The sequence below is a fragment of the Protopterus annectens genome, chromosome 3.part1 (genome assembly GCF_019279795.1).
Source record: "Protopterus annectens isolate FY-2018-M chromosome 3.part1, PAN1.0, whole genome shotgun sequence".
NCBI lineage: Eukaryota > Metazoa > Chordata > Ceratodontiformes > Protopteridae > Protopterus > Protopterus annectens.
In genome coordinates, this window is record NC_056732.1 from 1,442,526,428 (window position 1) to 1,442,541,728 (window position 15,301).

The window sequence follows — 15,301 nt, forward strand, 5'->3', positions numbered from 1 at the left end:
CTGACAAGCAAATTCCTTTGGAAAAGGCTTCTGAAGCAGACTTGAAATAAGACACAGCCTAAAATAAGGGGCGGGGCAAAAGACTAAATTTAAGTGGCTACAAAGTTCTCATAAAATTGCTTTTTAGAATGATTGTTCATTGTCATCACTAAAAGAAACCACAATGAGCGATTGTAAAAAAAACAAAGTTTTAATATAAGGAGCAGTTGGTAACCACTTAATAACAGGAACCCCTTGCCATACCACTCAAGGACGAATAAGAAAACAAGTATATGTACAGATGTCTTGCATGCAAGGGCTTGCCAACTGCTCCTGACAGTAAAACTTTTGCTTTTTACAAGGATCACGGATTGTGGTTACTATAGAAATGAACCACAATGAACGATCATTCTAAAAAGTAAAGTTTTACTATAAGGATCAGTCGAAAAGCAGGAGGAACCTCAGTGCTATACCCCTCGGCTTCTTAGAGCAAAAAATCTGCACTAAGCCTAGAATAATGGGGGTTACAAAAGAGCCAAAACTAGGGACCAATTTTAGAAAGATGCTGAAATAACACTTTCCTGTTAAGTTGCATTTTATGTACAGTATGAAAACTTAAATGACATATGTCATTACATACTGGCTTGTGGCTTCAAAACAAAAGGAGGCACAAAGAAGAGCCTTATCAGATAATGTTTATGTATCCATTTGTTAAGCACTTTTAAGTGAAACTGCAAGCACTTGTAAGTGCTTAACAACTGCTTGTTACAATAAATGGTTGGCTAAAACGATTGGTCACTGCCGTTCATAAAGAAAGCATATCAGCAATTAAGTAAATGAACAAATAAAAAAAAAACACAGTAAGAAAACTAAAGCCACTAAAGAGATGACACAGACTGACCACCTGTGCAGTTATTCTCTGCGCACAGACAACGGGAGCAAATATGCAGAAAAGTTGGAAGTGTAAGCACCATTGAAAAGTGATAGGAACATAAAAACAAAACATAGTTGATACTGGGAGCCAAAACGGGATTGGAATTTAAGAGATATAGGATATTCAAACCAAAAAATGACACTGTGAGCAGAAACGTTAGTGACGTGGTAAACTGGGCGTTACTTTGGTCAGCAGTAGTGTGGACCCGAATTTTAAACACTGGGATTGTCCCTTTAAGACACAGAGAAATAGGGGGAGGGGGAAAAACAGCTTCAGCAGAGATCTGAGAAACTTTACAGTGAAGCAAAAATAACCGTGCACAACTCTGAAGTCAGCCAGCAGTGATATAAAATTAGTCAAACAACAATTACCAGTACACAACTCTGAAGTGCCAGAAAAATATACTCAGCTCTGCATATCTCCAGATAGTTTGAAGAGCACTCTTTCAGGACACAGGAAGGCTCCAGTAATGATATGCAGCTGTAATACCACAAAAAGTTTTGTTGATATAATGCACATATAATACTTGTGTGATTTGTTTTTATACTAAGGTATTACTTAGAGCTTTTCTCCCCGGTCCTCCACTGAAAAAGGCACATGTCCAGCTGGACTTTCCCAGTAAACAAATGTAAAAATAAAAATAAAAAAAATTCTATAGCTAATGCAAAAAGTAAAGATGATAATGGAAAGACTCCTTTTTGTAAGCTAAAATAATTAGAAAGAAAATAACCTATTTTGACATAAGTGCAATAGTTACTTTATAATTTAGAAGTTAATGTGATTGGATCATGTGAGAAGTTGTTTTACACTTAAGTATTTTAAACAGGTACGACCAATTAACTGAGTCAAAAGCTTTATCTGAATCGCGACCAATGATTAGAAAGTTCTTTTTTCTTTTTTCTTTTTGTTTGCACAGTCTATTAATGTTTGTATTCTTATTATCCTGTACTTGTCCATTTAAAATTAAAACCAGTTTGATCATTAATTTAAGTAAGATTAATTTTGTTAGCTAAAATGGACATGAACATGTTGTAGTTCACATTTAAAAGTGAAATGAGTCTATATGAGTAACACTTTGTAGGATCCGTATCTTGTTGTAAAATAAGTGACACACGGGAATATTTCTATTATGGGGGGGATTTTAGCAGTTATTTTTATTTTTCTGTAGACCTTAATCTAATATTTTAACTTCATCATCTGGTAGTATTTTATATAGTTCTGGTATAAGACCATCTAAGCTGTGTGCCTTATTTTTAACTTTTTTATTTGATCTTTTATTTCTGTTAAAGTGAATGGTCTGTTATTGTTTTTATTTGTTCAATTATTTTATTTATATTTCCCCTTAGAAAAGTTTCAACTATATCATCCTTGGCTAGGTTTTGTTTTATTTATATTTTCATAAAATGTTTTAAAGCCCTCAAGAATACCAATAATATCTGTTCTTTCTTTATCTACATGTGTTTTAATTTCTTTGGTGTGATATAGTTTATTCATTTTCTTTGATCTGAGAGCAAGATTATGCAAAGGGTTTATTGAATATGCCTGAAGTTTGTTTTTCCGGGATTATTGAAACTTTGATTTAAAATTTCAACGTATTTTGTGTTTAAGTTTAAGTTCAGACTTTGTAACCTGTTTTTATCAATGGAAAATTGTCTTGTAGAATATGAAAAAAGACTGTAGCCCATGGAATTTTTGTGTGATAAAAACATTTAACAGGCAAAAAGAAAAAAAATCATGTACAGTTTCAAACTGAGGTAGAAAGAGAGACTTTGAAAGGACATTTAAAAACTTAAGTACTGGTCATTGCAAAAGTTTGACAAAAGGAGCTTATGGGACTGTTGGCTAGGATTGTAATATTGTGTTAGAAATAGAAAAATATACATATATCAACCATAATAAATGTGGAGGGGAATATGGAGTCTCATAAAAATACTGGAGACAACCCGAAATACATATATATATATATATATGTGTGTGTGTGTTTGTGTGTGTGTATGCATGCGCATGTGTGGAAAAGGACATTTAACAAGTAGCTATGACAAAAGAAATGTTACATTTGTGGGGAAGTGGGACATGATGCATAAAAATGTGAATTGGAATGTTATAAATGTAACAAAATTGGATGTTTGCGGATGGATTGCAAAAATGAAAAATGAGTGAAAAAAGAAAATGAAGAAAGAGAAGAAATTTTAGTAGTAGAAATGGAGACATATTAGATGAGAAAAAATAGAGGACATAGAATAAGGTTCTGAAATAAGTGATGAAGACATAAATTGGGAGTTAGTAAAATAAAATAATTCTGTGGTAAAAAGGTAAAAGACAAAAATAAAATTTAAAGAGATAAGTACAAAAGAAAAATGAAAGGAAATGGATGAAAAAGAATATATACAGCTAATGTATATTATATTATGTGTTTGACTCACAGACGCAACAGTGCAGTGCTAGAGTCTCACCTTGGAGGAGAGAAATTGCCTAGGCTTACAATGGCCTATTAAGAAAGCCAGCCTAGTAATTGGCTATGAACTTATGACGTCTTGAATCTAAGGAAAAGGAAAAATGAAAATGTGAGTACTTTTTGTAAACATGAATGGTATTAAGAATGCAGTAAGAAAAATAGAGATTTTGGAGTGGTGTAGTACATGTGTGATATAAATGTAATAAGACACAAGATTTTTTTGAAAAATTACAGAGAAACAATGGAGAGGAAAGATAGTTTGGAATTTGGGAAGTGATGTATGTTCTGGAATAGCCATATTCTGTAGAAATGCAGTAAAGTTACTGGCTGCAATTTTAGCAAAAATGGGAAGATTAACCATTGATTTAAATGGAAATAAATGTATAGACTTTTATAGCATAATATGCTTATATTAATTGTAAAGAAAGGTAAAGCTTATTTCATCAGATTTTAGACTGTGTAGTGATAAATATGAATATTGTAATAGACTTTAATTATGAGTTAAGAAGCAAGCATAAAAAGAAACGATAGAAGAAAAATGTTAGTTATAAGATGTGGCAAGTTTAAAACTCTGGGATAAAATTCATGGACTTACAAAAGGAGTATGTATAGAAGTGAAATAGATTATTTTATACTATTGAAGGTTTAGTTGAAGGAAGATAGGAGATAGTTAAAACAGGATTCTTTTATCTTGCAATATGGCTGGAGATAAAGAACAACAAGGACTATAGAAAAATAGGCAAAGGAATATTAAAGATAAATGAGAGAGCATAAAATAAAAGAGAGTACAGTTATGGAAAGATCATATTCCTATGAAGAGCATTTTATAAAAAAATGGTTTGAATGGCAGATGGTAATTAAGGAAAAATATATATTTTTTTTATTATACAGTGGCACTATGATTAAAGTAGAGAAAGAAAAATGTAAAAACAATGATGCATTGGAATATTTAGAACAGAATGATAGTACTTTGACAAAGAAAAAGAATTATATGAAAGGAATCAAGAAAAAGTACAAGAATTGTTATATAAGGAAAGTTGATTTTTACATGAAAAAGGAAGTATCAAGTTACTTAAGCAGATTACTAAATGTTGCTGGTAGTGTAATGAGAGAAATCTGTAAAAATCTGTAAAAGGAAAACATAGAACAAGAATGACTACGGATAGTATAGTACAATATGTGCAAGAAATGTTTAAAGAAAAAAGGTAATGAAAAAATGTTGGAAAAAAAAAGGTTAACAGAAAAAGCGAATAAGTGGAGTTAGGTAAAGTATTAGGGCAATTGTAGATTTTGGCTGCAGGACCAGGTGGAATAGGGCATGAAATGGATAAAAAATGAAGGGATTGGCAAACAATATTTTTCAAGGATTTTGAATGAATGGTTATTTATCCATAAAAACCTTTTAATTATATAGTAGAATGCTTAAATTCATAGGGAAGAAGGAAGATAAACTGGAGACGGATAGTATTGAATAATAATGAATGTAAGATCTTTATGAAAGTAATACAAAAAAGATCTGAAACTAAAATGGAAAATATTATGGAAGATGGTCTATAGGGGAACAGTTGTCAAGAATTGCTGATGATGGTTAGAGAAATTGTGGATGATATCATGAACAGAAAAGAATCAACAAAAATTTGATAGGAGACCTTAATAAGGCATTTGACACAATTGGACATGGACTCTTATGGGTGATAATGTAATATAATGGCTCCCCCTCCCTCCCAAGTGAAGAATTTTCTAAAAATTAATTTGCAAACAACTGAAGGCAAAAGGGCTCACTACTAGGACGTTTACTTTGTGAAATATTCTTATGTGGGTGTATTCTCCAATTTCTGCATCTAGTTCTTAGTGCTGTTAATTTTTATTGTATTGGCTTAGCGTGCACACTTGCAAGGTCTTCCCTCCCCTTTTTCCAATCCCTGCCATTGCAACTAACTGCCACTAGCTGGCAACAGAACACCACCAAACAGCTGAATCTTATCCCAGTTAAGCAGCTCATCTTGTAAGCAGGACAGTGGTCTACAGGTATTTAAATTCTCCAATATTACTGTCTACTGTAAAGTCACACAAGTCCCTTCAAAGCAGTTATTTTTCCAGTCACTGTGAATAAATAGTGGAACACAGTAAGTGGCATAATCCCTGCCATTAAGGTACAACATTGCTTACCTTTATTACATAGACTCCTGATACTTTTTGTTTCCAGCTCTTACCTCCTAGGTAAGGCTCTGCCCACTCACCTAACCTTACCACACCCAACCCCTATTCCTCCGCCAGTCACACAAATCACCAACACTCCCTCTCCCTCCTTTGTTCTCATATTACAAACTCTACACATAGTACCTCCCCACTCTCAAAGTTGCTACAGTCCCATCCTAACTATATACTATCAGGATCCCTACACATTCCACAGAGTTATCTCTGTACACTCCTACCGCTTCTGACAAACCAAACATGTACTCCCATCAAATAATCCTAACACTAGCGCTTACCATCACAGCCCATTTAACCTCACCCTACTTGAATAACATTACAATCCCCAACATGTCACCCCACCTCATCCTCACTTCCAACATTCATTAACTACCCCTTACTCATCTCACCCTCACTTTTTAACCACACCACCTATGACCAGCATCCCTACAAACTGCTCCATTATCAAAGCAAATCTAGGGTATCCATACAATGTGACTTAGCCTTCTCCAAATACCTACAAACCATAATACATTGTTTATAGGTTCATAGGTTGATACTAGGCTATCTGCCCTAGGGCATTTATAAGCCTAGCCAGAGTGTGTTTGGCTTTCGCCTCCCTTTTAGATTAGTTTACTGTGCCTCTGTATACGCCCTACCACTGCAAATCAGGGTGCAACCTAATAAAACCATCTTCAAAAAACAACTTATTTTCCACCTAAACGACTCCTGGACATGCAACTGCCTAGCATCTGGCTGACCTATTCTAACTCCTTTCCCCTACCCACTATCCAACCTGTGTAAAACTCCCACAGATGCACTATGTATTATCACATGTTACCAACTCACTGTCGCCTACTCCCCACTGCCCCATCCGTACCTGCTTACTCTCCCCTAGACTTAAGTTGAAAAGCTTTCCCTTAAAATGTCAATGCACCTCATATGAATTTGTCTATTTTCCTCCTTTTTTTAGTTTTTCCTTTCTTGTCTTATCTTCAGTACAGCTTCAAGATTCTCTGCTAAACATACTGTATGAACAACAATCAAATGTTACTACCTGCTATACTTTCAATTGTATGTCTAAACCACTGTGCTTATGTAAATATCTTATGCAATCATAGGTTGAATACTGGGCTATCTGCCTTAGGGCATTTATAAGCCTAGCCGGAGTGTGTTTGGCTTTCACCACCCTTTTAGATTAGTTGACATTGCCTCTGTATAGTAGGTCACAGAAGATAGCCATTTTAAGGTTAGTTTACTGTGCCTCTGTCTAGTAGGGACACAGAAGAGAACCCAGGGATAAACCTACGATCTCCCATCCACTCATCAAGATTTCTCTTGAAGAGGGTCATTGAGGGGCTCTGATTAACATGGATTGGGATTTTGTTCCAGAGTGAGGGGAGCCTCTGGGATATGAATCTGTCCCTCCAGCATGTCCTATTTATTTCTGTGCTGAGGTTTAAGTCCCTTGAGCATATAGCTCTAAGGGATTTGGATTTACTGAGGTGGAGCATGTCCATTAATTCTGGTTTGGACATGGCTTTATACGTCAGGCACAGATCGCCTCTGAGTAGGCGGTAAGCAAGTGAGTAGAGCTGGAGTTTCTTTAGCCTAACTACGTAGGGCATCCGAGTCCCTTGATCCTCTTGGTGAGGTACTTTTGGGGTCTTTCCAGTTGCTGCAGGTGTCTGGTAAGGTACATCCCAAATGGGGCATTGTATTCAATTATGGGCCTGATGAGTGATGAGTAGAGGGGCACAATGACCTCTCTTGATCTAGATGGTGAACCCTTTCGTGATAAGGTGGGGTATATAGAAGGTCTTTCTAACCACTTTGGCAACGTGACTGTCAAAGGAGAGATTGCTATCTACTTGGGTCCCCAAATCCCTAATTACTTCTTCCGTACTTAATGGATTACCACCTATGTGGTAATTTGTGGGCATTTTGTTTTTCCCAAAGGGGATGACTATGCACTTTTTGGTATTTAGCTTTAGGCCATGGCTCTGGCACAAGATGTTCTTCATCTCACATTGCTGCAGTCCTTACACTTGGGTAGTCCGCTGTCCTCGGTCGGCCCGAATATCAAAGTATTAGGCTGACGTCGGTCAAGGCACTTAAGACTGACATCAGGACGTCAGGGTACAAATGCGCATGACCGACGTCATATCCTCAGTCTTTTTTGCCACATGGTCCGATGCAGAAGCAACGTTGCAAGTGCCGTTCGGCGTTCTGAAATTTTTCGAATTCGGAGTTTCAGACCGAGTCAAAGTTGGCTAAGTACCCGTTAGAATATTTTAGTTTTTTCTTGCCTCAGTGGTTTACCGGATGTCAGAAAAAGTGAATAACTGTATTTCTTGTGGGAAGCAGATACCGCATAGGGACTATCATACTTTGTGTATTCCTTGTTTAGGGCCTGAGCACGACGTTGTTGGGTGTCGCTTTTGTGCTAGGTTCAATAAGCGCACTATTAAGCGAAGGTTAGATTGTGCCAGGTTGGTCTTCGGAAGCGGTGCAATTACAATATGCCGTCGGATGCTCCGGCGCCCGCTTCTTCAAGAAGCGCAAAGACAAAGCAGCTAAGCCCAGGCAGAAGAGTCGTGCGGACGCCGGTTCTTTAGAGGCGTCAGTGGAACCGGTGGTTCCACGAGGCTTCTCTGGAGTCCCAGGGGAGACTTTGATATTGCAGGATGTGGCCTCTCAGGAGGCAGGTCAGGCTGAAGGGCTTCTCAAGTTACTGTACTCCCTCCCTTCCTAGGGTGGTTAGGCCCTCTCCTTCTGTTTCCAAGGCTTCTCCCAGAGGCAGGCCAGGTTTAGCTTCTGTTGGTGTCACTCCTAGTTCTACAGGATCTGTGCCCAAGAAGCACATGCTTAAAATGGCAGAAGATTTAATTACTTTGATTAGAGGTTCTTTGCCCCTCCTGATAAGAGGCCTAGGGTGGAACCAGAGTTGGGGAGTTTTGAGCAGGCTTCGGATGTTTCAGAGTCTTGGCTGAAGACTTGCAGGAGTACTCTCCTTATTCTGATTCTGATGCAGATGATTCGACTCCTTCTGCTTCTCCTCCAGAGGATTTTTCTTTTTCAGAGACTCTTCATTCCATGAGGGAACATTTTACGTGGGAAGGTCAGGACTTCTCTGATTCCAGGAAAAGGCTTAGGGAATTTTTGCTTTTACCCCAGCATAGGCCTTTGGCTATACCACCTGTTCTGGATGTTGTGGAAGATGTGTTTGCAGAGGCTTCACTTAATCCTGATTCTTTGCCTCCTGCTCCTGTTAAACCGGATAGGTATTACAGGGTGCCTGAGGCTCATAAATATCTTTATAAGAGTCCTAGGGTGGACCCAGAAACTGTTAGTCGGGGACCTAAGGGTGTCAAGGCCTCTGTTGTAAAAAATCCGGTTCCTTCAGATAAAGAGGCCAGAGCTTTGGATAGATGGGGAAAGAAAGTCTATACTTCTTCCACCTTAGCTATGAGGGCTTTGAATTGCCAGTTTCACATGTTGAAATATCAAAATTATCTTCTTACTCAATTGAAGTCTAAGGTAGATGCTCTGGCGGAAGGCATTGAGTGTAAAGAATTACAAGATTTGGTACATGTCTCTGAACAGGTGGGTAAGCATTCTTTACAATGTGGTTTTGATGCTGTACAGGCCTCGTCTAGGGTGGCTGCCACTGGGTCAGTTCTTCGCAGGCACGCCTGGCTGAGGGATTAGAATTTATCTGACCATGTTAAGACAAGGATTTTGGATGGTCCTTTACAGTCTGATGTGTTGTTTGGTTCTCCTGTGGAGTCAGTCTTGAAGAAAATGGAAGACAAGGCTAAGTCTATGCAGGCTGTTAAAGATTTTTTGCAAGTTCAGCCTCCGAAGTTTAGTAGGAATTGGCCTGCTAAGGGGTGGACGTACCCTTCTTATGATTCACAGTCTAGGGGTAGATCTAGACGTGGTAGGGGCAGAGCTCAGAGCTCCTTCAGACCTAGAACAGGGAGTTCACCTGCACAATCTTCGGGTGAGGGCAGGGGCCAGTCCTTTCGTAAACAGGCCCAATGACCTACCTTTTCAGCTGCCAGATTCTTCTTGCCTGACAGCACCTTTGGGAGGAAGGTTGGCACTCTTCAAGGAAAATTGGAGTTTGATTACCCAAGACAGATGGGTATTGGATATCATACACCAAGGTTACAGGTTTTATTTCCATACCTTGCCTCCTTCCAAAGGCATGCCGGACGTTCCTCCTCAGCAAAGACTAGAGGCTCACAAATAAATTTCTCTGCTGCTTCAAATAGGGGCCATACAACCGGTCCCTCTGCCAGAAGTGGGCCTAGGATTTTATTCTCGCCTGTTCCTAGTACCAAAGAAGGGGAACACGTGGAGACCAATTTTGGATTTATCTATCCTGAACACTTATCTGGACATTCCCAAGTTCAAAATGTTGACGTTACAACAGCTTTTACCTCTGCTGGGCAAGGATCACTGGATGGTGACTCTGCATCTCAAGGAGGCTTACCTTCATGTTCCTATCAGGCTAAGTTGCAGGAAGTATCTGCGTTTTCGGGCTGGGACTTCTCATTATCAGTTCTCTGCATTGCCCTTTGGCTTATCTACTCCGCCCAGAGTGTTCACGAAGGTTCTGGCTCCAGTGATAGCTTTCTTCAGGCTAAGAGGAATACAGATTTATCCTTATTTGGACGATTGCCTGATTCTGGCCCAAGGAAAGGACGGACTTCTTCATCATTTACAATATGTGATAGCAGTGCTAAGATGCCTGGGGTATTCTGTGAACGAAATAAAGTCCAGTCTAGTACCCTCTCAGGACATGTGCTTTCTGGGTGTGAGACTGAATACAGCATCCCAGATGGCCTTTTTGACCCCGGACAAACAAAAGAATCTTTCTCTTTACTTCCATCAATTGTCTCATCAGTCCAGGCTGACTGCAAGGACAGTCCTTCAAGCCTTGGGGTTCATGGCATCTTGTATTCTGGTACTTCCCAATGCCAAACTGCATATGAGGAAGCTACAATGGTATCTCAAAATGTATGGACACAGCACTGCCAAGATATGGACACTGTCATTCAGATAATACCTTGCATTCAAAAGGAATTTTTGTGGTGGGCTCAGGAATGTCACCTAAACAAGGGACTCTCTGTGACCCGGCCAGAGGCGAGTCAGATTCTAACGACAGATGCCTCAGACAAAGCTTGGGGAGCTCATCTAAATGGAAAGTGGGTACAAGACACGTGGCCTGCCAGACTTCAACATCTACATATCAACTTGAAGGAGATGTTAGCAGTCCAATTTGCATTAATAGCTTTCAAGGATTTACTTCTTCCAGGGCAGGTGTTGGTTCTAACAGACAACACAACTGTCATGTGGTACATCATCAAGCAAGGTGGAACACATTCTTATCCTCTATGCAGACAAGCAATGATTTTGTGGGAGACTGCTCTCAGTTTACAGCTAAATCTTCAGGCAAGGTTTCTGCCGGAGCACAGAACTCCTTAGCAGATGTGTTGAGCAGACAAATTATGGATCCCCACGAGTGGAAATTGGATCCTCATGTATTTCAGAAATTGACAGTGTTATGGGGAACTCCAGACATAGATCTGTTCGCTTCTCCACTAAACTACCAGCTGCCAAAGTTTTGCACAAAAAGGTTTCATCCCACAGCTTGGAAAGTGGATGCTCTTTCATTCAATTGGAGCAAGCTTCATGTGTATGCCTTTCCACCTCTGCCTCTCCTCCCAAAGGTACTCCTGAAGGTCAGACATGACAAGCCAAAGATGATTTTAATAGCTCCAGATTGGCCTCGACAGCATTGGTACCCATTACTGAGAAGTCTGGTACGGGAGCCTCCATTGCCTTTACCTTCGATTCCACACCTGCTGTCTCAGGAGAACAGTCATTTACTCAATGTCAAACTTCACTCTCTTCACCTAACAGCCTGGCATATTCTGTTTTGAACCCTGGAGGGTCTCAGCTTCCACAGCAAGTTTTGAATATTATTTTGGAGGCCAGAAGGCCTAGTACAAGGAAAGTGTACGCAGATAACTGGAAGAGATTTTTATTTTGGAGTACAGCAAAGGAATTTGATGTTTCTGAGCCTAATTTAAGTGTGGCTCTTCAATATCTTACTGAGTTACTGGACAAAGGTTTGTCCTTCTCTTCTATTAAGGTTCATGCTGCAGCAATTTCTGCTCACTATGACTGTGACCCACCATTGTTTTCTCATCCTTTGTTTAAGCAATTCCTTAGAGGGGCAAAGAATATAAGACCCCCAAGTAGAGCTCCTACTCCTGCTTGGGATCTCAATTTTGTGTTGGAGAAACTCACTCTACAACCTTTTGAGCCGGCAGCTACTGCCGAGTTGAAATATTTATCATGGAAGACTGCTTTTTTGTTGGCCATTACCTCTGCAAGAAGGGTTTCTGAATTACAGGCCCTTATGGCGGTTGAGCCTTTCTTAATTTTCCATAAGGATAGGGTATCTTTGCACTAATCCTTCCTTTGTCCCTAAGGTGGTTTCTAGTGTGGCTTTAAACCAAACTATTGATTTGCCTACTTTTTATGCAAACCCCCAAAATAAAGGGGAAAAGATTTTGCACACTTTGGATGTACACAGGCAGTTGCGATATTATTTGAGCAGAACTAAAGGGTTCAGGCAGTCTCAGCAGTTATTTGTTTCATTTGCTTTGGGTTCTCAGGGCAAGCCTGTGTCAAAACAAACTATTTCTAAGTTGATTGGGTTTTGTATTGCTTTCTGTTATTCCCATCATGGTAAGGAGATTCCAGCTGGGATTAGGCCTCATTCCACTAGGGCTACTGCCACTTCTACAGCTTTTTAAGGGGTGGCAACTAAAGATATTTTGGAGGCAGCTACTTGGAGTTCAGTGCATACTTTCTCTAAGCATTATCACCTTCCACTTTACTCTAAATCTAGGGCTGGTTTTGCCACTGCAATTTTACAGGGCATTTTGGCAGCTCCTACTGCTTTATAGTTTTGCCATCCTCCCTTACCTCTGCTTTGGGATTCTACCCAAGTGTAAGGACTGCAACAATGTGAGATGAAGAACATAGTACAGTTTTGTACCTACCATAAATGTAGATGTTCGAAGATCCACATTGCTGCAGTCCAATTTACCCTCCCTCCTTCCCCTCTGTAGTTAGAGGCGGTTGTGTGGGTTAGGTTGTAAATATTGTGGATATTGTATATATTGTACATATGATTAGTGCAAGGGTGGTTGGTTGTTTTTTGCTGTCTTTTGGTTTTGACCTTTCTTTTTAGGGTCTTCTGACATCTGGGGCAAGAAAAGACTGAGGATATGACGTCAGTCATGCGCATTTGTACCCTGACGTCCTGATGTCAGTCTTAAGCGCCTTGACCGACGTCAGTCTAATACTTTGATATTCGGGCCGACCGAGGACAGCGGACTACCCAAGTGTAAGGACTGCAGCAATGTGGATCTTCGAACATCTACATTTATGGTAGGTACAAAACTGTACTTTATCAGTGTCTGTGAGACCTTTTTGGAGGATGCTTGTGTCAGTCGGCGAGTCGATTATGGCACCCAGTTTGCAGTCATCTGCGAACTTGGTCAGCCATAGTCCTCCCATGTTAGCGTGTACCTCAGAGAAATATATACCAAACAAGAGAGGTCCCAGGACTGAGCCTTGTGGGACGCCACTTGTAACTGGTTTCGAGTCTGACATGGCACCTGCAATTCTGACCATGTGGGTTCTATCCCTGAGCCAGTTTGCAACCCATCTTGTGACATGGGGGTTGATATTTAAGCTGGTGAGCTTATTTATGATGCCCGAGTGGGGTATTGTATCTAAGGCTTTTGCGAGGTCCAGGTAGGCTGTGTGGACTACCTTCCCTTCATCTATGGCCTTGGTGACTGTTTCAAAGAAGTCGACCAGGTTCAAGAGGCAAGATCTGCCCTTAACAAAGCCGAATTGGGTAGGATCCAGTGTTTGGAGGTTCCCAATGTCTTTGAGTTCCATGATGATACGCTCCATAGCTTTGCAGACCATGCTAGTCAGGCTTATAGGGCGATAGTTTCCGGGGTCCGTTATGGCACCACCTTTGTGGAGTGGGACCACTGTTGCTGTACGCCATTCCTTGGGTACATATCCTGTAGTAAGGCTGAGACTTGAACAGTGACTTTATGTGAGGGTTCAGTTCTTCTTGGAGCTCGTGTAAGACGCATCCCGGGACACCGTCCTGTCCCATTGATGCTGCGTTTTTTGCTTTGGAGAGGCAAAGTAACAAAAGAGTCCTTGGTGGAAACACTGCTGTAAATCCAAAATAAGTTTATTCTCCAACAGAATACATAAAATGTTGAAAGATAAGCGCTTTCGAGTACTGGACCCTTCTTCAGATAAAAACACAATAAAAATCTTCAGATAAAAACACAATATAAAAAGCTCTCACCTGTGCATCTGTGATGTCAGGGAGGCTACACTCTGTTGGGATAAACATTTGCTCTTTTGGGGGGGAAGGGGGGGAGAAGTTTGCACTGAACCTGTCTGCCAGGATGTTGGCAATGTCTGTGGGTTCAGTGTATTTTTTGTCATTTTGCACTAACTCGGAGCATATCTGGGAGTTGCCACCCAGGTTCCTGACATAACTAAAGAAGGCCTTGTGATTATCTTTAGCTTCTTGTGCAATTTTTCTTTCGAAGCTGGCCTTAGATAATTTAATGAGGGATTGTAGTTTCTTGCTAGTACTGATCAGAGATGCCTTTTCTTTTTGGGATTTTGTTTTATCATGTAGTAGCTTCCTCATTCTGTTGTATAGCTTATTTATGGCTGAGGTCCACCAGACAGGTCTCCTGCCTTTGGAGGAGTGAGTCTTGGTTTTATTTGGGATAGCATGATCCATGCATTCCTGTAGGTGTCCATAGAATGCATTTGTAAAGGATTCTGAGGTTTGGGACGTATTTTCCACTGGCCCAGGGGCTTTTTTGAGAAGTTCTTCACTGTGGTTTCCTTGGCTGGGGGTGGGGATATGATATGGATGTCCAGTGAGATTAATTTATGGTCAGATCTTACCAATGAGGAGTATACCTCTGGTATGGAACATAGAGTCCCCATGTTGATGATGATCAGGTCCAATATGTTTTCCCCTCTTGTGGGAGTGGTGACCAGTTGTTCCATAGCATTTGAGTTTATAAATTCTAGGAACCGTTGGGCGAGGGTGTTGGGGCTTGAGTAGTGCTCCCAGTTTATGTTTGGGTAGTTGAAGTCACTCAATGTGATGGTGTTTGGAGAGATCTTCATATTCTCCAGTGTTCTCAGGAAAGCTGAATGGGGTTCCTGAGTTTGGGAGGGTGGTCTGTAGCAGGCTACAAACTGAAAGGCAATTTTGCCCACTGTTAGTTGCACATGGATGGTCTCCGATGCTTCGTGCAGTGCCAGTAACCTGGAGGTGTGGGCATCTTTGATGAATATGGATGCTCCCCCTCCTTTTGTGGTTCGGTCTGAGTTTTGGGGCCGAAAAGCATGGTATTGAGGTATAACCTGGTAGTGCTGGGTTGCTCTCGGGAGCCTTGAACCAGGTTTCTGTTACTGCACAGATATCGATATTCTGCATACTGAGGAGAGCCTCGAGTGCACACATCATGAGGTTTAGACTTCTGGCATTGAGCAGCATTACACTCAGTTTCTTTTTCCTTGTGTTGTCTATGGAGGTGGGTTTGTCTTTTGAGCCTTGCCTAAAAAAGGCACTATGGGGGTGCCAAGAGCCT

At 40.4% G+C, this 15,301-nt stretch overlaps 1 protein-coding gene across 3 annotated transcripts in view; it reads left to right on the forward strand.

Annotated features, from left to right (window-relative positions):
- The window catches only part of NMT2 (N-myristoyltransferase 2), a 1,198,504-nt gene that overhangs the window by 490,482 nt on the left and 692,721 nt on the right, over positions 1 to 15,301 (forward strand). The window contains exon 2 of one of the 3 annotated variants that reach the window (XM_044067507.1): positions 3,339 to 3,477. The exons of the other annotated variants lie outside the window; for them this stretch is intronic. Coding sequence (XP_043923442.1) covers positions 3,470 to 3,477 — 8 coding nt within the window. The 5' untranslated portion in view covers positions 3,339 to 3,469. The remainder of the gene's footprint in view (positions 1 to 3,338; positions 3,478 to 15,301) is intronic. 3 annotated transcript variants of the gene reach the window in all.